Raw genomic sequence first — 26089 nt, forward strand, 5'->3', positions numbered from 1 at the left:
CCTGCAGGCCTGGAGAATGAACTACAGCCTGTTGATGTGTTTACAAAGGATCCATTTGAATGCAAATATGAAGAAGCAGCGTCGTTTCTCCGTCACATGTACAGAGATGAGTGGGGGTGTCCAGTCACTGCATGGAACAGACTGAGGACACATGACATTCAGTTGCTGTCAAAAACAAACAGAAGAAAGAAAGAAAACTATTGTAAAATGCTCTGCTCCATATCCGTTGTGTTTTTATAGATTAGTTGGAGAAGTTATTTTTGACTGAGACTACTATGACTTTCAGAATTGTAAATATTGTGTGTGAAGCCTTATTTTAGGTTATATGTATTTGAGAACCAGCCCAACCAGTTAAAATAAATGTTATGTTGTTAACATCTGGTTGAAGGCTATTTTATTTATTGCATTTGTATTTTTCAGGGGATTGCCACCTTAATGCGATCAGGGGGTTTGCATGCCCCCAGTGGTCCTTAAGACACCACCAGGTGGGACACCCAAGTAGGACAGGTCTGAGGAAAACACGGTTTAGTATAAGCACAGAAAAAAAAGTGCTGGAGCATGATGTGTATGCATGATGCCCCCCTTCACATGCCTCACTCCCCCGTCTAGAACCTCCTCCTGTCCTATCTGTGATACAATCTATGATTTTGTTTTTGAAACTACAGAGACAAAAGTTATGATATTCATAATCAAATCAAATCCACACAGCCTGATACAAGTGTATATTCTTCTTTTATCTTATGTCTTGTTGTATGTTCAAATCCTGGGAACCAATGAACTGGCTCATTGACCAATGAGCTCAATTGTGTGTATGTAACACACGGTTGAGCTATGACATCAGGCGTTTTCTCTTATTCATTAAAGGGAAATGAAAATAAAAATAATAATAATGTTACTAAGATGCTCTATATTTGATTTTAATGTGCTTGGAATCATGAAACTATGGTTTTGTTCGTTTGCAAATCTGTTCCCTTGTGGCAGTATTCTACTCATAACAGCACATTATTTATTTTTTGATTTTAAATTATTATTTACACACATTATTTATTTTTCTTGGACAGTATATTATTGATGTTACAGTAAACATATTATTTTTCTTACCTCTGCCAAGGAGGTTGTTTTGTATTTATTTTTGAGGTTGTTTTGTATTGTATTTAATTTGCAAGATGTAGAACACAACCTACCACTAAGTGATAACTCCAATGACAACAACAACAGACACACACAGATACAGTGCAGTAGACTAAAGAAAAACTCAGATTTCTTCTGTCCAGGGTAAGTTGGTGTAATGTATGTTTGAGTCAGGACTGAATCAGAAACGTGTTGTCTCCTTCTTATGACATTCTATGTTTCTTCTTAGCTGCAACTGAATGAAAATTACCTTTGGTGACAAAAGGAGCACTGTAATGTTCAAAGTGAAAAACATCTCACAAAGGAATTCAAATGCACCCGAGATGCAAAATGGAGCGTCTGTCTGTATCCTGATATGTCAACTCCTTCCAAACATTTATGTGCAAAGACATTAATATTATTTCAATGTGCCGTCACAGTAGTTGCAGTATTGTTCTTGTTCACCTTCACAGCCTGGTTCATTCTGCTGTTGGTAAGAGATGTTTTTATCCCCTCGAGCATACGTGACACACAGTGGGGTGATCACATCCTCTCCATCCAGTGAGCGGCCAATAGGGAGGCTCACTCCCCTGATGGCCCCTGGAATCCACAGCCACTGACAGCTGACGGGTCGGAGGGAACTGGGCCGTGCAGGAGACCTGACACGATCACTTTGACTTTTAATGGCTGCTCATCCAAACATTATATTCAAGATCTATATGTTCATTTCCCAAGGACTCACAGCCTGCTCCTGGAGGTGCGAGGAAGCCAGAGTACCCGGAGAGAACCCACACCGACATGGAGAGAGCATGGAAAGACACAGATAAACCCCGAGGCCAGAAATCAAACCAGGGACCACGAGATTTCAAACCAACAAATGCCCCAGTGAAAGGACAATAGGGGTCAATCACAGGATATTTGGTCTGATGTTCTGTCTTCTTTGGTAACATCCCACAAATATAGGTTTAGTATATTTGTGAAAAACATTTTAAAAGATCCCAGCCCAGTTTCAGAGCCTGTCTCATCAGCCAATTGAGAATGGCTTTCAAAAAATCTTGCAGGACTGGATGACGAGCCTGGAGACACCTGCCCCCAAGGACAAACAATGAGACAACACTCCCTTTCTGTAATCTTCATCTCTGATACGGGAGCGAAGTCACCTCTTTCATCTGCACCAACCATGTAGGACAGGATGATTCGACCTACAATGAATAGAACCCATAAACAGGGATTCCTCTGAACGCAGACAGGTGTGCTGCTTTAAAGACACGTTTGCTGGCGGGCACCAACAAGTTTTAGATAGACATCAGAACACGAGTGTGGCTCAGCCTGTTATTGACACATGCATGACGTGGTCCTCACAGCAGCCGGTATGGAGGGTGTGTTTGGGATGTCTTCTCTGAACCCACAACGCTCATTATTTACATCAAAGGTCGAACACAAGTAGCTGTGTGAGGGTACGACGGCACACGGGGCAAAATGACTTTCTGGTCTTCTTCATCTGAGCAAACCAATTCACTTTTAATCTGTTTCACTACATTCAATTCCGGCTGGAGACTCACGCAGGCAGCTGAATGGATTTCCATCGACAGAACTGCCCTCTGACATGGTGTTAATGGACTAAGGTCAGGAGAACCAGGACAGACCCAGCTTTCCAATGGATTTCAGAGGCCTAATTCATTCCTAGCGCCCTGGTGCCAAATGCTGACTGCTGGAAAAGACCTTTTATAATCTGTTAATTCCACATGCTTGACTGTGCCAAAACATCACAGTGCCAACTTGGACCAATAGGAGCTTTGAAACACAGGATGAGTGCAGGAGCATGTTTACCTAACCTGCACTAGTCGCTGCAGCCTCTCAGGTTGGTCAGTAGTATTTGGGGAAGCTGGTGTTCAACAGGAAGAGGAGCAGTGGGGAAGTGAAGTCCAGGTTCCTTCACCCCAGAATGGGGGGCAGACGATTGTCAACTTCCTTTTATGGTTTCACCACAGAACGGAATCTCACAGGCAGAGTTCGGCAAAGATGAGAAAGTCGCCTGTGGTGGTTACCTTGAGAAACGGGCCACCAGCGAGTTGTAGAGGGTTGAGCCCTCAGATGGAGCATCAAGGTCCTGTGAAGGCCCTGGTTTCTGGTCGTCTCATTTGCTGAGACAACCTGTTCCGATGTACAGGAGCTAGAGTTGCAGTCATCAGGTTAGGATGAGCTGTTGGTTGGCATGAAAGATAGTCAGAAATCCACTGGCATGATCACAAAATATGAACTAGTTCCAAACGGGATAAATGCGGGGGCAGAGCCTTTCATTGTGTACACACTGCCCTCTGGTGGCAGTAAATATAATGCATCTTGTAAGTCAGTTTTATACTACGTCAGTCACATACCAACATGTGATTTCTGCACTCACTAATAATTGAACACGCACAAGTAGAGAAAATGACTTTGCGAGAAAAAAAATGTTTTTATTCCTTGTAAACCTCACAGAGCGAGAGCGCAGCCAAGGTCAGACCTGGGGAGAAACAGAGCAGTGACTGGGCATAGAAAACAAAAAAACAAACAAAACACTTCTCTATACTTTCCACAATCAGTTGACCAGACAACTGGCTAGACTGTAATTTTCACAACAATTTTTTTTCAGGAGCCAACGACAGCAATCAAGCAAAAAAAAAAAGCTTCTCCATATACAGTAGGTGAAAACCACACACACAACAATGGCCATTTCAGATGACAGTAAATCCATATCAGACTGGAGCAGTTTCCTCCCTGCAGGAACAGAACAATACCAAGAAACGGAGTAAAGAAATCTGCGCCGACACTTGTCCAACAGTTGCAAATACTGTAACATTCAGAAAAGAAAGTGGATTTCTCAACCCTCATTGGCTTCTATGGTCGACCTGTTCAACAGCAACGTCCTATTCAGATGGAATCGGAGACAAACATGTCGGCCGATGTAGCTGCGGTACATTCTTCAACACATTAGAGAAACAAGCAGCGCTTCCTTGGCACACAAACTAAAGAGGAGGATCAAGGAAACTGAATTGTTTTGGCAGCTCTAAATCACATCGTCCACCTCACTTTTCTACAGTGCAGCTTTAAGCCGGAGGTCCAAACAAAGGAGCGCGGCAGCTAAACCGAGAGGATTTGGAGTTTGAAGCGCAGAGGAGATGAGCCGCCTGTGAGCAGATGTGAAACCGATGGAGGCGACCAGCTGACCGAGGGATGGAAGGACACAACGGCCACGTTGAAGTGGTTCACCACAGAGAAGGGCCCCCAAAAACATCCAATCAGCCTAAATCACCGGGTGCTCATCCTCTGCAGGGCGGGGTGGGGCCGGATCTCATTAACAACTCACTATGTCCTCACTCAAGGCACTGATCTGAGAACTAAACACTGCAGATTACTGAGAACTGGACATGTTGAGCTCTTCTGCACACCCCCCCACCCCACAACTAAAAAAAAAAAACATTTCCAGGAAATCTCACATCAGAAAATGTTGGGCGTTTTCTTTACTGGTTATTAATAACGGGAGCTGCCCGATGTGGACTGACTGCTGACTCTCTTTCAACATGCTGAGCCTTCAAAGAGCAGACAAACAGAAGCAAACGACCACCGAACCCCAGAGCAGCTGGATGGGGGCAGTTGATGAGGGGTGTGACTATGGATTAAAGAATAAATGACACACAAGGACCCAGTCAGTGCTGACTTTGCACTACATTCCTCTGGTGGGACAGATGCTGCCATGCTGCCTTTGGAGATTACCAATCTGAACACAGACAGACAGACAGGAGCCGAGCTGGACTGGTCACCAATGACAGACAAGAACTCAGCTGCTCCCCAGGACCCCTCAGCTGGTTGCCGTCGGTTACTTTGGTGGTGAAGAAAGGGGAGATGAAGATACATACTCGAATCTGTGAGGTTTCACTACACACTGATGAGAAAAGAAACGGGGACTTCCTAGTTGACATGTGATGTCTGTTTTTTTTGTCTTTTGTTTTAACTACACACAATACAACATCCTTCTGACCTGGCCAGGAGAAAACAAAACCCCCAGAAAAAAGTTCTCAGCCGCAGACATGCCGAGCAGATGAAGCGTTCACTTTTTGAGTGGCTGGTAAACAGAGGCGTTGGGGTCCAAGCCGGAGGGACTGGTGTCCATGAACTTGGAGGAGTAGTGGGGGGCCACGGGGGTCATGCTGCTGGTGTCGGCTGTGTAGGAGATGCTGGGCATGACGGCCATCACTTCTGCTATCTTCTGCTTCAGATCTTTGATCTCCTGGTCCTTCTGCAGGATCTGACCTGAGGACACACGTTGGTTTTAGTCTCTAATGAACGTACACGTAACAAACACGTGCACATTCACACTGACCCTGTGCGATCTCCAGCTGCCTCTTGGCGTCGCCCAGCGCGGAGAAGAGGTCCAGTTTGATCCTGGTCTCTGCGCTCAGACTGTTCTCCAGATGCTGGGTCTTGTCCTGCATGGCTGAGAGCGCTGACATGAGCACCTCTGTGTCCTTTTCATTCTCCTTGTATTTATGAAGCTCCTAAAACAGACAGAAGAAGTAGGTCAGGGTGAGGAGTCCAGTCCTGAACGACAGCCTGACAGACGCTGACGCATCCACCATGATTCACAAGTAACGTTACATGTTGACTAAAACGCATTTCTCCAATACTGTTTGAATTGTTTAATATTATTGGAACATCATTTGGAATAATCTGGAATCATTTAATTATTTGAATTGTAAATTTCCCTCAGGAAAAAAAAATAAAGCATCTATCTTAATATTTACCTCGGCTGAGTCAACTCAAACAATTACACATCTTCATTCACTCAAAATGGAAAAGGCCCGTTTGGGAAGTTTTAAAACAATCCAATTACATCAATGATGATAATCCAATTAAATACTCTGTAGTAGTATACCGGTGAATATCATCCATGGTTCTGATGCACATGCTCACACACACACTGTGACAATCTAAAAGCAGACGGTCGTCATCCATGATGTTAAACAACCTCCAAGCTGCTTGCTGCTGCTACTAATTAAGCTCTCGTGGTCCAAAGTCTGGACATGTAGCGTTGGTGTGGTGGTGGTGTGATGTCCAGGTCGGTAACAGCCAACTCACCTGAACTTTCAGGTCCAGCTCTCGGATCTGGTCCTCCTTTAGCTTGTTGTCCATTGTTAGTTTCTTACACTCCATTTCTAATTCTGTTATCCGCCGTCGCAGCGTGTCTGTGCACTCCCCTCTGCAGGAGAGAAGGACTTTATTAAGAGCAGATCAACAGTGGACGCCGCCGACCATGAGGCTCCGCTGACTAAACGCTACCTGGATGCGGGCTGCTAGTGCTACTGCTCTGGCTGCTGTGGCCTCCTCCAGCTTCTTGCGTTTCTTTCATCAGCGAGCTGTTTCTCTGCGGTGACACGAGCCTCCTGCTCTGCTTTCAGCTTCTTCTCCAGTTGACCCACAGCCTGTTTGTCCTTCTGCTTCGCCTGCACTGCATTATGGAGCCTATGGGCCAGCACACGACAGAGGAGCAGGGGGACCGGTCAGGAGTTCTTTACATTCAGCCACCAGCGCTGGCCATTAAATCAGAATAATCGACAGCAAAGCACCTGACTCCTAACCTGTGGACTACTCACTTGTTCTGCAGCAGCTCGTTCTCCTGGCGCAGTTGTCCCCAGCTCGCTGCGTACTGAGCGCTCAGCACTGCCCAATGAGCCAATCTGGCTGCGCAGGTCCTGCTCCACCTGTCGGCTGGCCTGCAGGTCTGCCTTCAGCTTCTTGACGTCCTGCTCCAACCTGTCCCAGGTGGGCGGGGGAGCAGACCAATCATATGCACAGTTTGTCCAAACCATATGTGTTATAAACCAATACCTTGTGATCACGTAAAAGCGTAAAGATACTTTGAACTTTGGTCACGTATGGTGATTTCAGTGTTCTCCTTTCATACTTCAACCTGCTGCTGACGCAGACAGAAACAGAGACACCGACACAAACTGAGAACTGTTGGTGAGTTCTGAATGAGAGTTGTTAGAAGAAAATGTACATATTCATTATCTCATTGTTTTGATTTAGACATGAACTATGCCACGTTGATTGTATAACAAGGTTTAATTAAAGTCAACTTGACTTGAGATCAAGACGCCCTGAAAGAAGAATCACTACGTACGAGCAACTCATTACAGAATGTACTCCTCCCATCTAATGAACTTGATTTCAAACCCACCTGTAACATGATCGCTTACGCAATGAAAGAACAGGCCTACATGCACGGACACTCACACAACACTGACCACCTTTATTATTATTATTTCTCAATCTTATAAATAAAGATGCGGGGCAACACCTCACATGAAGCATTTGCTGATGGTGTTCGTCCTTGCAAGTAAAAACGAGAAGTTGTCCTTGACATCTGTCTGAGCAGCCTGCCGTTCACGGGGGAATCTCAGGATGGGAGGGGAGGGGGTAGTTTTCAGTATGAGGCTTTCAGTTCTGCATGTTTTCACACGAATGGTTTAACAGAATAAAAAAACCCTTGACCAAAGTTTCAGTTGGGTCAAATACAATGTACTCAGTCAGTAGTTGCTGCTGCTGCTGTGGCGTTACAATAAAACTCAGCATGTTTCCATGACCTGAGAACGAGAACCTTCACAGACACTACTGATCAACCAGTACTACTGACACTTCAGGAGTGAGCTGGTAAATACACACGAGTGGGACGACTTCAGACTCTAGAATGTGTCATCACCAACTCTACCGTCTCATTTCCGACAGCTTTCCACTACACAGCTCGGCTCAGTTCCATACGTGTGGGAGATGAAAAACCTGACACTCTCAGACACGATTCATTCATCTTCTCATGTCGCTCCGGTTACCGTTGTGTTTGTGCTGGAGCCGATCCCAGCTGTTCAACAGGTGAACGTCACCTGGATGAGACCCCAGCTCATCAGGAACACATGAAGGACAGACAACCATTCACACTCACATTCACACCTACAGGGGGATTTAGAGCAGCCAAGGGAGGGGGCCGGAGAACCTGGAGAGAACCCACAGACACGGAGAGAGCATGAAAGTTCCACAAGTAAAAGAGTTGCGTTACACGACTCCAGGGTTTATGGGATTAAACATGTTGTTCAGTTGTTGACTGATGAGATTTGAAATGATTTCCACATTTACTAAACTCTACAAAGATCCCAGAGGTCCCCTGACTGACTGGTGTCTGTTACACAATGAATGAGGCTGCAGTCATTCTCCGGCCTCCTGAGCTGTAACCCGCCCCCCCCCACTCTCACCCGGGGACGTACAGGTAGAATAAACCGCCTCAGAGGATGGACTGCTGATGGGCTTCTTACCTGACAAGTGCCTCTGGCTTGCTCAGCTGGTTGTTGGGGATGCAGTTGTCTGTGGGATCCCTGTGGGAGCCGCCCGACGACCCCTTCCCCACAGACAACTTGTGCTTCTTCTCATTCTTCCCTGTGGAAGAGGACGACGGTCCAGAGGAGGGCACGCTGCCGTTGGTAGCACTGTGGCCGCGGGGCGAGGAGTTAAGTGCTGAGGAATTGCTGCTAGCATTTTTGTAGTTTTTTGGAGGAGGAAGAGGAGGAGCAGGAGGAAGTGTTGTCCTCTTTAAGCAGCAGGTTTTCCGTGCTGCCCCAACTCTGTGGTCAGTCTCTTGTTGTTCATGTGGTTCTCCATGTACTCCATCTCCTGGAGCTTAGAGTCCACTGTGGATGGCAGGATGCTGTTGCTGTTGTGCTGCTTTTTAGCTTCCCCACCACCCTTGCCATCTTTCCTTTTTTCTTCTCTATACTCTAACTCAGGCAGTGTTTGATGTCTTTTTATTGGCAGGGGCCCCGTTCTGCGACACTGGAGCTGTATCCACTTCAGCTATTCCTTTAGCTGCTGCTGTAGTAGGAATTACAAGTGAATGCGGAACAGAAGAAGAAGTTAAATAGGGGCCAGCTGTCACTCAGTCAAACAATACAAACACTGGATATTCATTCACGTCCCAAGGGTGAGCCTGTGGACACCAGCTGGTCTTTTCTAAACACTGTATCTCTTTTCATTTAAAATGAAACCGTCAAAACACCAGTCATAACACTTGCACGCTTATTAACTACACAAGCTGCACTGTGCCTTGATACACAAGAATGATGAGATGATAGATGGAGAATGATGGCAGCTGGAACTGGGCTCATAGGTGTTCCAGTGGTTACCTGACCCCACCACCGACCAGAGGCTGGTGATCACTGTGTGCATTGTGTTCTTGTTTTAATCTATGAGGCAGGTGAAACTACAGACTCTGGTCCAATAAACCAGCATCACACAAAGAGCATGTTTGTACCAAACGATCAGGAACAACAGGAACCTGATCAAACCTTGGATGAGATCTAATAAACAAAAGCAGTATTTGATTACAACCCAGCTGAGAAAAAGTCTAAGTTGAAAATAAAAGTGATTCCTAGATTCCCAACGTACATTCAACGTAAAATACCATTTGGAAAACCTTTGTCCTTTCTTTCTTCTGAAACTTTTGCTCTTCTGGTGCTCACTCTGTAACACCAAGTGTTCTCGTGATAATCCACTGAGTTGTGGTTCTCAGTTCTTCTTCAGTGACTCCTCCTCCGTCAGTCCGGAGCGCTGCGTCGCAAATACGCAGAGGTTCTATTTCTGACGGATTCCGGAGCTGAGACGCATAAATCTCGCACAAAATCCATCGAGCGGGGCAGGAAGTCCAACACAGAAACAAAATAAATATCCGGTTACTTCTTCCTGGATTCATCACACATACATGAAGTTTCGCGCGATTATACGTGCTTTCACCACGCGAACTTGTCGGTCATGTGACTGACGGACCGGAGCCGCGCCGCAGGTGAAACGCATCCGGTGTAAATGGACGGAGCGCGCTGACGGAGCAATGACGGATCGGAGACGCTACGCAATGCACCAGGGTAAGTAAATCCAGGGTAAGACGGAGAAAAATTGAAAAAACATGCCAACTTCTTTGGGCGCCGTGGAGCATCCCAGACTCGACATAAATGTTCTAGTCATGTTGTTGTTGTTCATAATCAGGTGTGACGCTGGACATTCGTCAGCCACCATAAAAAGCCCTGATCAAAGTGACCCACAGCACGACATGATCACTTGTCCATACCAGGACCACGGGCTTGTGTGTATGCTGCTTTGTCTGTTAAACTATCCAATCAATGAAAATCAGCACCTCCAAGAGGTGACCAGATGTTTGCATATGTACGTATACGAATGTACAGTGTGTGTGCGTGAAACGTACCTTCCTCTGCTTCTCTCTCCTGCCTTTGAAGCATTTGCTGTTCTGGAGGCAGAGCCTGCTGCAGGAGCTGCATATAAAACTCATTCTCCTTCTGCACCTCCTTCTGCTTTCGAAGACGCATCTTATAGCTTACGTAGCTCTTAAAGCCAAAGCCCAGGGTGACCACTGGGTAGCCAATGCTACAAAGAAAGTACACCAGTAAGATCAGACTCCTGACGATCAAAGTCACAGTACGCATTCATTCAAGGAAACACAAATTGTCACAACAAAACTTAATTTCACAACAAAGCAGTGCCACTTCCACAGTGTCAGTAACTTTATGCAACGTATGAAGCAAAGGATAAGGATCTAGATGGCTACTTTACATCTCATACACACACACACACACACACACACACACACATCGAAGTGCTGAATGGATGGCTGTAAAATAAAGTGCTGTGTCAATCCTCTCCACTGTGCATGTCTTCCAATGACCAGAGAGTTTTTCCTCTGCAGAGAAACTTTACAGGGAGACAAGGGGCAGAGTTTAAGGAGAGATGCTTCAGTGCAGCAGCATGTGAAGCTGAGGATCATTCAAACACATGCTGCCTTTAGCTCACACCTTTCTGACAGTATCCCCTAAACCCAGATGGGCCTTTCTTCAAAACATGTCAGAAAAGAACAAGGTCTCACCAGTGTGCAGCAAACGGGCGACACAAGTCTACATGGAAGTTCTTCAGGTCTTTGAATCTGATTGCTGCCTCTATATAAACAAAGAGTATCCATAGCGACACGGTGGGCAGGCAGACGCCTCTCTCTGAGGAAACAAAACAAGGTGAAAAGGTTAGAGGTGACAGCAACCCTAATCTATGGCAACAGTGAGGATGCCTGGTCATTGCTCTACATTTTTTGTTGGTCGGCCATGAGTAGAAGACTTTCTTTCGTTCTATTCTCCATTGTCGTAAAATGGGCTCTCAATCAAACAAGTCATACCAATAAAAACATTTGAAACAAAATAAAGGAGTTAATGATACAGTAATAACACAGACCCACCCAAGCTCTTTAACCCTTAACCAACAGGTTGGGAATGACATTCAATGGATGTGAATGTCATCCATGAGTAAAGGTGGATTACAGAAGAAGAGAACCTTCCAGCATCCCTCCCCCAAAGGGCTCTAGGATTTCACTCGACACCTGGCCTTTGGTCAACACAAGGGGATACCACTAAATCAGACCGACAACTAATCCGCACAGGGCAACTCACGTCCTTACACTCACTCTCACACAAACAAAAAGGTTGCAAGAGTTTTTTGTTCTCCATTTATGAGTCTCCTGAGCACCAGTCACAACCGTCGCTGTCGTTGAGACACTTCTCAAACATAGGATTGACCTATCCATGCTCACGACACTTCAACAGAACACCTTCCTCACCTGTGTGCCACACATACTGCACCCACACATAAGTACTGGCAGCAAAGAACAGCCATTGGACTGGGATGAAGAGGAGGCAGATGATGTCCGAGGTAAACGCCACACACACAAAGAATACTGAGAAGGCCTGTTGATGAAAACAAATTCAGTAAATAACATCAAACCTAAGTCTTAAGTCAAACTATGTCCCTACAGAAATGGATCAGACAGCCTTTCGCTCGTTGATATACTGTAACAAAAACACACACACACACACACACACACACACACACACACACACACACACACACACACACACACACACACACACACACACACACACACACACACACACACACACACACACACACACACCTATATACATGTTTCATTAATGAAATATTACACTACTGTGTTCTAAAACTTGATGTTGGTGATTCATAGCATTTCTACATTTCTGAGGCACAAACACATACGTCCAGCAAAAGGGACCAAACAAATCAGAGCTGTCGTTTTGTGCATTACTTCAGATTACAGTTTATATCATAGGAGGCAACAAACCACAAATGGGGTTTGGGTGATACAGTGGAAGAAACATCTTGTGATTAAGAGTGATATTTAAGTTTCCATGAGCCTGGAACTGATGAAAATGAGCTTATACTTCAACTTTTCGTATTCAAGATTTAGCATATGTGCAATCTGACTGGTATCACAGTGCTGAAAAAGACACAAACTACACAGCCTAAGACTTGACTGTGAATTTGATGGAGTTTAAATCAGTCACCTCAATTCATACGCTTGTGATTTTTGCTGTGATTGATCTGCCCTTATCCAATTTACAGCTAACTAGCTCAGGTTTTGCCAGTCATATTATTTGTACCCTGAAAATCAACTTCCACCTGCTGAAACATTTCACCTGTGCTATTTACAGAGAGTGTGTTTATTTACAATGTGTATTTAAAACTTGTTTACCTGAACCTCCAAATTAAATCTTAAATATCTGAATTATTTTCAAAGTCATAACAAACTGAGTTTGGAATCATGTAATGGTCATAATTTAAAGGCAGCTGCATTAGCAGAAGTTCTTTTTCATTTTCACAATGTGGCTGCATATTTTGACTCATAAATAAAAGGATTAATAAATAATTCAATCTGCATTTTCGTTTTCTTTTTCAAGACTGCTCATTCTGAGACTTAATTCAATTGAAAAAGCAAAGGATATTTAAGATTTAACTTCAGTACATTAATTCTTAATTAAATATTTATACAACCCACGAAGAAGAAGATCTGTCTCTGACGTCAAGTCTCCTGCGCCGTTTGGGACTGCTAAACTGTTTATGTGTTTTTTGCGGGGTGGGACAAGAAAATGAGAAGGAGTTTTTCTCTCACTTTCGTTTTAATTGTGCCACCTAAAGAAGAAAGTGAAAATCCAGTTTGGATAACTGATCATTTTATATATATATATTTCTGCTAATGCATTTTAATTTTGACCTGAGCATTTGCATATGGCTACAATTCCTATTTGACAAAAAAAAAATCTCATTCTGACTTCCTTCAGTCATGGTGGAAAAAAAAACAGCAGAATAACATGTTGTCCACTACTAGTAACACAGTGGAAAGCAGGGTAATAATTAATAGTCACTCACCAGCCCCTGGTATCTAAAGGAGTCGTAAACACTCCGGATGAAGAGCCAGAATGGCCAGAGGTACTCAAATCTGAACTCCAATACAAAGTCTGCCAGCAGCACCAGCGCCCACACCACCAGGAACTTCAGGTACAGGAAGGTACTATAATAAAAAAAAATAAAAAAAACTTGAGCACACACTGACATGTTTTTGCAACAAATATTAAAATTTACAATGTTCTAGCCATTTTCCTAATATTTGTAAATGTAGTGAGGCCTTCATTTGAAAAGTGGTAACTAATGTAAGATGGGTGTCAAGATCCTGATGCTGCTGCTTGATATGTAAGAAGCCTTGTGCGCTGCAGTAACACTAAGCAGCTTATGCTATACAGCTAGGCTTACATACAGTAATACTACACATGAATCTTGAAGAATGTACACATTCTCCTGGGCCCAAAATGTTGTAAAGTGAATTATTTTGAAGCAGAACCACATCAGCCCACATCAAAACAGGGTTTCATGACCAATGTGACAATAGTAAGATATACTGATTGACAGTTGACATTTGATTATATGAGCAGAGCAAATTTAAAGCAGTAGGGTCGGTCATTGACATCAAAGCGGGACTATGTTGGAGAACCTTCTCAATAATTCAAGGACTGTCCCACATCTCTGGGATTAGACGCCACGTGTGTGACTGTGCCCTTTGGCAGTTTGTTTGCATGGAACGTAGGAAGTCTCAGAGGTAGACCTGTCAGGTGGGGCACTTACGGACTACGACTCATAGACTTTCAAAAAGTCCAAAGCGAACAGTGCAGCATGCCCAGAGTCGTACAAAGGTTGCTATAACTGAAATATACTATTCTGTGAATATCTACTCATATGAAGTGGTCAGTGAGCAAAGATGTGGTCCTAGCAAACATACACTACCTTCCCCGTAAGCAAAGACTATCCTCTGCTGTTAATTCGTGACAGCTGATCCAGGAAGCCGGTAGACAAACCTTGTTCATTAATTGTACCCCAATATCCACCACGACACATTTAAGACTATATTATTGCCGCGGAGAAAACCTTGTGATACGGTTGAAAACAGGCTGTTTTGTGGCCTAGCGCTGCAGCTAGCTTATCGGCTACATGCTAACGTAGCTCGGTGCTAGCGTTCACTCTGCTGTCTAGCAGCTAGATAGCTAGGTTAACAAGCTAGCTGCTGGTGGCAGTTCACTGGGCATTAATGTTAACAGTGTGACGTGTCGTCTTCTGCAGCTCTCTAGCACGCACAGTCAGTGGCCCCCATTACTGTCGTGAGGATGACTACAATGCCAGACTCCAAGTTACCTGCCGTATATACCCTCGGTGATTCGGTTCCGTTTTACCGGCCGTCGGAGTTTGCTGCAGTCCGCATTGCGCCGCTTCATCCTCCTCCCCTTGGCTTTGGCCTTCGAGTAACCACTGTAATCTTATCCAGTTTTCTTGTGTATGCGGACAAAGGTAATAAATGAAGTGCTGTGATGTAAATTGGTGTAATATTTTCCCCACTGGACACAAAGAAATAAATAAAGGACTCTACTTGGGAACCTCCTCTTTTGCTATTAGCGCAGGCTCAATCAGCACACACCGCGCCGTGTTTTACGTGCGGCGCGTCCAATCAATCCATCCGCCGAGGCTTCTCTCTTTGACGGATCCAGGGACGAACCATTAATGTGGCACGGTGACCGGTCGCTGAGTTCCCTTCCACCATAGACCATCGAGGGGGAAGAGAAGACGAACGCCACTGTGTATGGAAGGTATCACCGTAAGCCAATCAGATCGTTTGTGGACAAATCGGGCATTGCCGATTGACCAATCAGTGGATCTAAGAGGCGGGGCTACGCTCTCTGCTTTGCCCTCAGTGATATGGACAGAGACAATATCTGTCTCTTGGCCCAATGTTCGTGGCAGATACTGAAACATCCATTCAGGCTAGGAGGAGTAACTTACACCAGACTTTGTTTGAGCATCGTTCATGTACTTGACTTCGGAACTCAAGTCTTCCGTCTATGCTTTGTTATGGGGTTCAAACATGTCTGGTGACAGTGTCTATGATCTATCACAGCATAGTTTAAGATGAAAGGACCATGAAATTATATTAAAACCCTTTAAAAGGCCCTGATATGACGCACATTCATTCAAATATATGCTTGACACTTTAACAACAACAACAACAACAATAATAATAATAATAATTGTTGTTGTTGTTATGGTTAATCATAAATTATTAATCATAATAATAATTTAAATATTATGTCAACCTCTTTTTCAAACTTGAAAATGAAAAGCATCAAGTTTCACTGATGCGTGAGTTTGATGTGGAGACAGTCTGCCTGCCCACAAGCTGATAAAAGAAGAAGGAGAAGAAGAAGAGGGAGGAGGAAGCTGCGGTCGTCCGTTGGTGGAGGAGCTCACAGCCGTCAGGCCATGGCTCCTCAGTACGCACCGAGTTTGCGCTCCCGCTTGGCTCCGATGCTGTTCTCCCTGCAGACAGGATTCATTGTCTTATTTTCCTTTTGCACTGAGATCGATAACAGTGTAAAAGTAGATGGGATTACTTTCAGCAACTTTTACCCAGGTGAGTTGGTGTGAGTCTGTAAATAGTCTTTAAATTACAGGAAGATCATCTTGCATGAATGGATATTCAAGCAAAGGTCGACAGATTGTTTGCCAAGGAAGAATGACACAAATACTATATATCTACTGCTGAGCAGTGATAAGAGGAGTTCTGGGGATGTCCCCAACTTACCATTTGGTTATTCATGTCAGGTCATGTGGCTGCTGTTGAAGCTTACCATTCCTCTTGTTTTGCAGAGTTCCAGGATGTTAATGTGATGGTCATACTAGGTTTTGGCTTCTTATGCTCATTCCTGGTGCGGTATGGTTTCAGTGGCACAGGGTTCAACCTCCTTGTGGCTATCATGGCCACCCAGTGGGCGCTCATACTCAATGGGATGGAGTCCTGGTACTACAGAGGGAAGATCAGTGTGGATTTGACAAGGTTTGATTACACTTATACCCACAAATCCAAAATGAGTGCTCCTGTATTGTGGTTGTCTCCTCCTGTACGCAGCAGGTAGGGACAAAAGTCTGACCATTTCATTGCCGTGTATGTTGGTGTGCCCAGCTTGGTCGTGGCTGAGATGTGCACAGCATCTGCTCTAATTTCAATTGGAGCTGTGCACGGGAAAACCAATCTCATCCAACTCACCCTCATCGCTCTGCTGGAGGTGTTCGGCTTTGTCCTCAGTAAATGGCTCCTCCAGACTCTTCTTGGCGTGAGCAATGTTGTATCTTCTAACCATCATCTAAGTTCTCTAGGCTAAAAGGAAAATACACCTGAGATGTTTCTTCATTCTAGCTCCGACCTCTGAACAGCATCATGCTGCTTCACATCTTTGGGGCCTTCTTTGGGCTCACGCTGACATGGATCCTGCACCGGAAAGGATCACAACCGTTTGAGAAGGAGAAATTTGACCATAAAACAGGATTATTCTCCATGTTAGGTGTGTTTGATGTTAAACTGGAAATCAGTTTTTAAAGGATGCACTATTAAAGCATCTTTGCAACAGAAACCCTCTTGCATGTCTCAATGAAAATCCCTGGTGTTCCCCAGGGACTGTGTTTCTCTGGATGTTCTGGCCCAGTTTTAACTCCAGTCTAGTGGACCATCGTACTCCTGGGAGGAAGCTGGCTGCAGTGTGCAGCACCTACCTGGCCCTGGCTGTCAGTGCTGTCACAGCGGCTGCTGTGTCTGTGCTCACTAGTCCCAAGGGGAAAATCAATCCAGTATGTCAAATATTTTTATTCTCAGACAACGTGCTTTTCTTTCCAAAGTTGAGAGTCAATTCTTTGCTGTCCTTCAGGTCAATCTGCAGTCCTGCATCCTTGCTGGTGGTGTGTCAGTCGGGGTGTGTGTGTCTGCGGTTCGTCAGCCGTGGGAGGCCATGACATTAGGATTCATTGCTGCCGTTGTATCAACAACTGGATTCCGATACCTCAAGGTTGTTCTCACCACACAAACGTGTCCCCTCAATTTAAACAGAGAAGCTATTCCAGCTGTCAAGACTCTCACATCTTCTAGGCCCACATGCTGGCTGCGTTTCAGTGCCATGACACGTGTTCTGTTCTGAGCACACATGGATTCCCTGGTCTGATAGGATGGCTGGCACATCTCCTCCTGCAGATGAAACACTCTGATGACCAAACCACGTAAGACTGCACCATCACAGTCCACTTACATACAGTACATACTGTACTTACAGTGGGACATGGTGAACGTGCTCTATCACGCGCAGGGCCGTCCGGTTTGCTGCGTTTCATATCTGTGCTCTTCTCATCACCCTGGCTGTCAGTCTGTCCATGGGGATTCTCACAGGTAGATTTAACTTTACCGACACTGTGGCACAGTCGGATCAATTACTAATTGAATGTGTTTTTCTGCAAACGATGTGTTTGCTTCATCCTGCTGACAAACAGGCACTGACATGATGAGTTTTAGTGAAGTCCCAGGTTCATCCTCACATCTATAACTATGTGTTGTACATCTTTTCAAAGGGCTGTTACTCAAGTGGAACATCTGGAGACCCCCCCAAGAAAAAAAATGTTTTGACGACCAGGCCTACTGGGAGGTAGGAAAGAAAATGGGATGTTTTTACGAGTGTGCGATGATCAGCTCTGAACAAAAATGATACTGACGTAACAACTGTCTCTGACATGGGAAGTATGAAGACAGCACTGAACAAAGTCCCTTTATGTGTTGCAGTTTGCCCATCTCGCAGTTCGCAAGTAAGAAAACGGAGAGAAGAAATCAAGTCATCAAGGAGAAATCAAGGAGAGACACATTTGTCGTCAGTATGTTCCTGTTTAATGAAGCCATGGTGGGCAAATGCTGAAGAAAGAAAAATGATTTCTGAAAATGTAAATAGTGAGTAAATACCTCCTGCAGTGGTTTGTTAACTTCAACATGGTGAACTAGTTAACCTTTCACAATAAAACTGTGTCATCATCTGAGAAATACAATAAATCAATATACAGTACAGTGCCGCCCGAGGTGAGCACACTGCAATTTAAATCAACATGCACATACTAAAAACACATGAGTGTCAATCAACGGGAACACATAGGAACCCGCTGCATGACATCACATGACAACAGCGGTCCCAGGTGACACCAAACTAATTGTAAAAGTTGTGTGTGTGTGAGTGAAGGATCCCACTGATGTGAAATCGACAGGACTTATTAGTTTGAAACAGGACTGAGTGAACAGTGGCTTCTACTGGACAGACAGAACCATGCAGCCAACAGGGACTTTTTGAGTCTTGATGTCTTAGTTTTTGTTCAAAATAACATAATGAAGGTATGATTCAAATATTAAAACTTAATTTTGTATGTAATGTTCAACAACACCAAGGGTTAGCAACTTGTTTCTCTTCGGCTTGTGGTTGTGTTTACAGCTAAAGAGTTTGACTCTGGTTCAGCTGCAGGCAGACAAGTAGGACACCCTGGGCTGTTCCAGGAGTTCATCCACCCTGAAATGACAGAGTTCTCCTCATGAACTGAATTCAAACATTAAGATGTTTGATTTATGTCAGAACTTTTCCCTCATTTCAGGGCTGACAGACTGGTGAAGAGCTGAGATTGTGGATCCTGTAATGCTCCACCTTTCAGTGTCACTGATGAACTGGGTTTGGTTTCATTTCTGACAGTTTGAGAGTTTCTCGTTTCAGGATGAACAAACTGCGGATTGCTCTCTGTTCCCTGCAGTTTGTTTCAGTCAGTCTGATCATTGACTTTCACACACAAACTCGTCCATTGGGACGTGTTTCAAATGCTCTTCAGTGTTGACAGGTCCATCTTGGTATTTTCCTCTATTCGCACGTGTTTTATGTTTTCTTTCTGCAGCTCTAAGGGCAACTGTTTCCTTACCACCCAATCGTTCCGATTCAAACTATGTCAGACTACATATAAACTGGGACAGTCCAGGGACGCAAAGTTCCCAATACACACACACTTCTTGTTATACACAAGTTGTAAACCATATTAACAACAGAGAGTTCAGACACATTAAAATGCGCCACATTCGAAATTATTCAGCTTTGAAGAGTTGTGCTTAGTTATGATTTAGACAGACAGCAAATAATATAAATTATACATGTCAATTGGAAAGCAAAAACAGGTGGATACATAATGTAAATAACCGCTACGATATATTGTCTTACACAACATAAGAAGCAGAGTGTGTGGAGACAAAAACAATCAAGAGTCCGTTACTGCCACAGATCCTCAGTGCGTCCAAACTTGAAGACCAATCCCCTGAATCCAAAGAGAGGATGGGACATTAGTGGATCTTTAGGAAAAAGACCCTGTGCAGAACTGCACAAGAGAACTGCAGAACTGCACAAGAGAGAGGATTAGTGACTCACCCGAAAAAAATGAACGCGTTTTGGAAGAAAATGGCGATGGCCAGGGTACACGACAGGCTTCTCTGCAAGACGAGACGGTTTCAAAGAGGTTACCAAGGGAAGCGTGTGTGCTGATGGCCATGACATTTGATCAATGTCTCACAGTGTGCTGGTGCTCACACACATCAGCTGTCTGTCACCCCAAACCTGACCACTGCATCGCAACGCGTGCTAATGCACGTTAAGATGTGCTAAGCGGACAAAGAGGACTTACGTGGCACAACAAATCCTCCAAACAGAATCCACATGGAGGCGATGAGGGAGCCAAAGGCCAGCATGAAGCCAATGAAGAGCCACACGCGAGCGCCTGCGGGGACAGATAAGGAAGGGTGGGTGACTGGGTGAGTCGACAGCACGTCTCCAGGGGGGGATTTATGAGGGTGAAATTAGTGCATAACGAGAGTACTGTGGCAAGATGGAAAACAAACCGACAGGGTTATTGCACGTTGGAATTGTGCGTTCATACACACCGGTCTGTCCCATGCAGCCTTCGCTGTAGCTGTCTCCTCTCACTTGGCCATTTGACACCGCATTGATCCTAGAGGGATCCAGTTAGAGGGAATCAGAACATATCCTCAGCTACACATGCAAAAACTGAAGCTGTCCCAGAGAATCATGTCAGCAGATTCCCCAACATACTGTGAAAGGAAGCAAAGGTCTGTCCCATGAAGAAACCCGTGTAAAATACAGGCTGACTGGACTGACAGTAATAAATATAGACGATAAACATCTAGTCTGAGCTGACGGGGAACTGGAGTCTCTCGGTACCAAGGAATGAAGTCGTCTCTCTGTGGAACATCTGTCCTGGCTGCTTTCCATAGTATCAGTATCAGTTTAGTAACATGAGGTGCTGCCCAGCCTCCCTACAGTGGAAACTCGTTTCGGCTCCAGTGTTGTCGTTCCCTCAGTCCCAACAGGAAATAAACAAGTCTACCGGTAAACAAAAGGTGCTGAACACTATCTAGATTTCACAGTAAAAGCTAACAAGAGTTGGACAAGGAGACTAAATGTAGGACTGCAGCTATGAAATATTTTAGTTAGAGTATTCTATAGAAAATTACATTGATAAATCAAGTACAAAACATATTTGTGATGTTGTCACCTAATACTTGTCAATTTGCATACAATTGTCATGGACGCTGTAGGAAAGACAGATAACACGGAGGGGAGATAAAATCTGAGTGAAAACACCAGAAATAAACTAGCAACAAACAGTGGACTTTCTTCTGCTGATGAAGTTGCCAAAAGTGGTTCCACTCCTTCCATCAAATGCCTTGAGCTTTAAGATTAAACAAACTATTCCTCAAGGCAGAGAAAATCCCCTGATGATTTTTTGTCGTCGAGGTACTCGAGGAATCGTTTCACACCTAATTAAAAGCATCTTTGAGACAGTGTGAAGCAGCCGAGGATTTTGCACAAATATTGTCATGTCCTGCATACTCTGGAGAAATGTCTGTGGATGGAGTTACCATGGAGATGGCTGAGTTGAATGGTGTGAAACCTGTCTGTGCCAGCGTTTGGCTGGAATAATAGAATATAGATGATGAACATGCAGCATTGGAAATGTTTGACCAGAGGTTGCACCACCCCTCGTGGCACACACTATCACCAGCATTGTCTACAGACACTGCTTACTGAAGCCTGATCTACTGCTGCCAGCGTCAAACTGATGGTGTAGTTCAGAAGTGTAAACTACTCATCGCAGCAGCTGCACAGAACTCCAACAACTGTGACTAGACTGTTTGCATCACATGACTTTCCCAGCTGTCAGAGCGTCACTTCCTTATTTGCAGAGAAAACAGAACCGCCCTAAAAGGTGAATATCATGCCGATTATGATGGAGCTACAGGATCCGCTCACTTTGTCACTATCGCTTCAAGGAAACAATGAAAAACACAGAACTGGAAAAAACTGAAGGCAGAGACATAAATCCAGCTTCAGCCGACGATGAAGACCTCTGCAGAGCTTGATGTCAGTCAAACTGTATGACCCAAACGCAGTCTTACATGAGAAAAGCCACGGTGGCGATGACTCCACAGGTGTGATAGGCATGATGAAACTCTCCCTCACTGGGATATTTCACTGCTGCATCGATGATGATCCACCATCCAGTGAAGAACTGTGACAAGACGGAGAGAAGGGTTGGTGAGTTTTTTTCACATTGTATACAGGAAGGAGGTGATCAGATCTTCATATGACGTAATTCTGACCATCGCCTCCACCACCTCACCGGACTGACAGCAGAGGGGCTGTTGTCAGTCCGGTGACCCAAAAACCATGATGCATACCGAACTGTGTAAAAGTGTATACACACACCCATATTTTATATAGATAGATACTTCATTAATCACAGAGAGAAGTCATAAACAATTAAATATACAAGTAAGATCAGTTTTTTATGTATGTGTCTATGGACATATGTAGACATTCCTATATTTATGTTTTTCTACTGTTATTTTACTATGATGAGTTTTTTATTGTAATAATTATTCTGATTATAATTTTAATGTTTATTCTCTTGGTGTTTGTACAAGTCAAAGTCAACATATCACGTGTTAAAATTCATGAAATACCAGAACTCCAGCAGCAATGGACGCGAATGGTGTTTCTTCTCTCCCCCCAGTCCACATTGCACTCGCAGTCTCCGCACCGGATCCCGTCCAGAAAACCGGACATGACTCTGGAAAAGGTCCAAACATCACGTTAACATGCGTTCAGGCAGATTCTAACAACACAGTCACGTTATTAAGAATAGGAGCGAACACCACGGAGCTCTGCTGTTTTAACAAACAGAACCAGCTCCCAACCACCGAACTCTCATCTGTGTGTTGTTCGGCTGTCGTCGGTTCTTTTGTTCATAGCTTTGCTACTAGCAAACATTTCCCTGAAGGTGAGTTCACGCTGCGCAGACGCTAAAAGTGAAACACGGACGACAACGGCTGTCTGAAGGGAAACGGACACACACGAGCATCAGGAACGTAGTGAAAATGTCATTTTCATGAGGACTTTTACCTTTTATTTTTCGTTTTTTGATGTGGACCCCCTGGACAAGCTCGACTTCGCTTCCGAGTCGGTCAGGCGCAATGCGCAGATCACTCTTCAGCCGTTTTGATCCGAAGAATCAACGAACCGCGGCTGGTGCTTTCAGGGGGCGGCGGACAACTTGGATATTTTCTTGAAGAACGCAGGCTCTGGACTAGTTTATATATGTGAATTTAAATGTAGATTATTCATTGGCGTTTCAGAGTACTTAAATCTGATGTGATTGATAACTAACTAACCTATGAAATCTAAAACCTAAATTGTGTTACGATTATGTGTGTTACACAACAAAGATCAGAATCTGTACATGTAGTAATGCAAAAACCTTTACTAACCATGTATGGGCCATGTTTATATTGGGCATTATGGGGTCTTACATCGGACACGTCGGCAGTAAATTTACATTTACATTAAATTCTATATATGCTCTAAACTTAGATAAAGCAAGACCACAGACTTGAACGCATCCCTTAAATATAAAGTGATATCTGAGTAGGACTATTTGTATGCACTATTCATGAACAGAATTATATTAACAATTTGCTGTTTATGGACTCTCACATTGTATTTGTAAAAATGTGATGATTTTTACTGAGTATGAGGTTTTCCAGATAATGCCATTCAGAACTTTTTTTCTGGAAGGTATTGTGACTTCTGCGACTTCATCATGTAGTGAGTCACAAGGGCCTTCATGACAGCTAATTGCCCCTTTTCACACACAGGGGGCACTGTGAAATGTGTTCTACAGAAGGCTCCCATCGCTTTTGACTGGTGATCTTTTCAGCTGACGCGATCACATTTTTATTAACATTATCTAAAGCTATGCACCCATTATAAACCTATGAGACACATCCAGAAGAAATACGATAGTTGTAGCTTCAGTGAACATGTTTTATTGCTCATTACACTGAATACATGTTAATAAGAAAAAAAAAGAAAAATAGACATCAAAATAGCAGTTGAATAATGTTGAATAACATAAATGGTAAATGATTATCTGAAAGAGTTGTAGAGGATACTAGAGTTGATTCAGAAATTATTTGACATGATATGTAGGTACAATGAAGTAATAGAAGATTAGAAACATGTTAGAAAATCCCAAGCAGTTGCAAAGCAACATATATGGAAAGAATGATAACTCCAAGGTATCCGATGTAGCCATAGGCACCGTTCATTCTCTTGGCAGGATCTGGGGTGAAATGTAAAAGAACATAATGCAGATTTTACACAGAGGGAGTATATTTAGCCTGAAATATGGCACGTATTCATAAACAATGCTTCGGTAACGATCTGTGCTCAAATCACACATTTTACACATAAATCGATGATTCATTAGTATGGTCTCCTTGTGCTAAAACGGCTTTTCTACCTAGCTGTAACTGTAAATATATGTTAGTGTGTGTCATCTAAAAAGCTAAAAATCTTCAGTATAAGATAAATAAGTCACTTGACACATTGTATAAAATGCTTTGCAGAAATGTTTGGGTTGTACGATGAGTACCATATTGGATGCTGGGTGTGAGTGAGGTCAAAGGTCCATGCTGAAGTTGAATTTCTCTTCCTGACAGTATGGCAGTGACTTAGTTTGCCAAAGTTATTTTATAACAGCAGAGTTTGGAACAAGTCCTTTTCCTGATTATTTGATATCCAGTACAAGAACACAATTATACTTATAATCAAAGTCAGATTTCATTTGTATAGTACCAAATCACAACAGTTATCTCATGACGCTTACAACAGGCTTGATATGGTCATTGACTAGTTGTTTTACATGTATGTGCTGCGAATAGATTTACTAGAGCCAAGGCCCAGGTCATCTCCATGGGTAGTGTACGATGACAAATGTGGTGTAGAAAACTTTTCCTGAGATAACAAGATAATGACCTTATTCCCTCAACGAAACAGAAGAAAAAAAAACAAAAGCAAAACAGGAATCAATGACCTTTAGGGCTTCTGTACTAATTTTGCCTCAGTTCAACCTCTGTTGTTAAATGTGAAATGCAAGTTGGTCTGATCACAATCGCCTGGTGGGAAAGTCACACAGTGATTTTTTATGGCAATGTAATTATATATCTAATATCTAATGTGTATAGACTGCTTTAAAAGGCCATTCAGATTAAGAGGAATCAACATTATTTCATGCTATGTTACTACCTGATAAACATATCATATATTGACACTGGTCTACTGACAGACATAACCCTCCACTGCACTAAACCACTAAGTCTTACCTCCAGTGTAGTAGCCCCAGGCGTAAGAAAACCTACTGGTCACCCAAATGGCCCCCAGGACAGATGCTGGCACCTGAGAATATGAGGAAAACAAAGAGGGAGATAGTTTAGTTTACTAGTCAAATGGAAATTTGCTTTGTCATTGTGACATTGCCTTTTCGACTCTGTAATCTCTGGGATCTATGGCAAAGATCATGGGCACTGCTTGCCTCTCCCATTGTGATCAGTAGCCGGTTGACTTTACCAGATTACACAAAATAACACTGGCTGCAAGTGTTTAACTTTTCCGTAGTAAAAGAAACATACTGGATAGAAGAGAGCCGCAATAGTCTGGAAAACAATCCACTGAGGGTACACTTCCAGGGTGTTCTGATGGGCTCTCTGAATGCAGTTGAACACTTGCTCCTTGTCACTGTACATGGTGGGATACTGCGAAGAAAAGGAACGATCATGTATGCATTTAATAATGAAATACGAATGCATGGTGTAATAGTATTGTTCACTAGCGAAAATCTTCATTACCTTAACATTGTACTTATTTTCTTGCTCCTCCCACCTTGATACCAAGGTAGGTCAGCATAATCCAGCTGTACAGGTAAGTAAGAATGACATATCCAAAAGTGGACGGCAGCGAACTGAGGACATCCATCTCCACTCGATGTTCAGCGAGCTTCACAGGTTCCGGGCGGACTGAAGCACTGAAGCAGCATTTGGCGAGTTAAGGAGAAACCGGAAGCAGCGATGGTAAACAGAACCATACGTAGACGCCACAAGTGGGTTTGCCCCGGGTCGCCATATTGGATGTGGCAACACCGTTGCTGTGGCTGGCTGTCTGAAGTCGACGTTCTTACATACTTAAACTGAGAGTCATTGAGCACACGAGTTCACACTGAACGAGTATGCGAAAATCTAGTGTAC

General features: G+C 43.8%; 4 protein-coding genes across 4 annotated transcripts; 1 reads left to right on the plus strand and 3 right to left on the minus strand.

Moving 5' to 3' along the window:
• Positions 1 to 5197: 5197 nt before the first annotated feature.
• MACO1 (macoilin 1) lies at positions 5198 to 14822 on the minus strand. Its single transcript, XM_078621640.1, is given in 16 exon segments — positions 5198 to 5400; positions 5471 to 5645; positions 6226 to 6350; positions 6432 to 6494; positions 6497 to 6609; positions 6741 to 6778; positions 6780 to 6900; positions 8454 to 8686; positions 8688 to 8754; positions 8756 to 8929; positions 8931 to 9003; positions 10391 to 10569; positions 11066 to 11189; positions 11804 to 11930; positions 13429 to 13570; positions 14743 to 14822. Coding segments are annotated over 16 exon segments (2037 nt in total).
• Positions 14823 to 15861: 1039 nt separating this feature from the next.
• Positions 15862 to 18226, plus strand: LOC144738643 (ammonium transporter Rh type B-like). The gene is made up of 10 exons (XM_078621641.1): positions 15862 to 16012; positions 16249 to 16435; positions 16562 to 16712; positions 16796 to 16940; positions 17051 to 17223; positions 17301 to 17438; positions 17519 to 17646; positions 17733 to 17812; positions 17992 to 18065; positions 18200 to 18226. The coding sequence occupies exons 1-10, from the start codon at positions 15862 to 15864 to the stop codon at positions 18224 to 18226; spliced, it is 1254 nt and encodes a 417-aa protein (XP_078477767.1).
• A 1477-nt stretch (positions 18227 to 19703) lies between these two features.
• On the minus strand, positions 19704 to 22574 carry TMEM50A (transmembrane protein 50A). Its single transcript, XM_078621639.1, is given in 7 exon segments — positions 19704 to 19749; positions 19860 to 19916; positions 20109 to 20205; positions 20369 to 20436; positions 21905 to 22017; positions 22472 to 22495; positions 22497 to 22574. Coding segments are annotated over 7 exon segments (483 nt in total).
• Positions 22575 to 24028: 1454 nt separating this feature from the next.
• LOC144738644 (glutathione S-transferase 3, mitochondrial-like) lies at positions 24029 to 25820 on the minus strand. Its single transcript, XM_078621642.1, is given in 5 exon segments — positions 24029 to 24129; positions 25172 to 25244; positions 25478 to 25600; positions 25694 to 25708; positions 25710 to 25820. Coding segments are annotated over 5 exon segments (423 nt in total).
• Between the last annotated feature and the right edge of the window lie 269 nt (positions 25821 to 26089).

This window comes from Lampetra planeri, unplaced genomic scaffold, assembly GCF_965212315.1.
Source record: "Lampetra planeri unplaced genomic scaffold, kcLamPlan1.2.h2 scaffold_1109, whole genome shotgun sequence".
Classification (NCBI taxonomy): domain Eukaryota; kingdom Metazoa; phylum Chordata; class Hyperoartia; order Petromyzontiformes; family Petromyzontidae; genus Lampetra; species Lampetra planeri.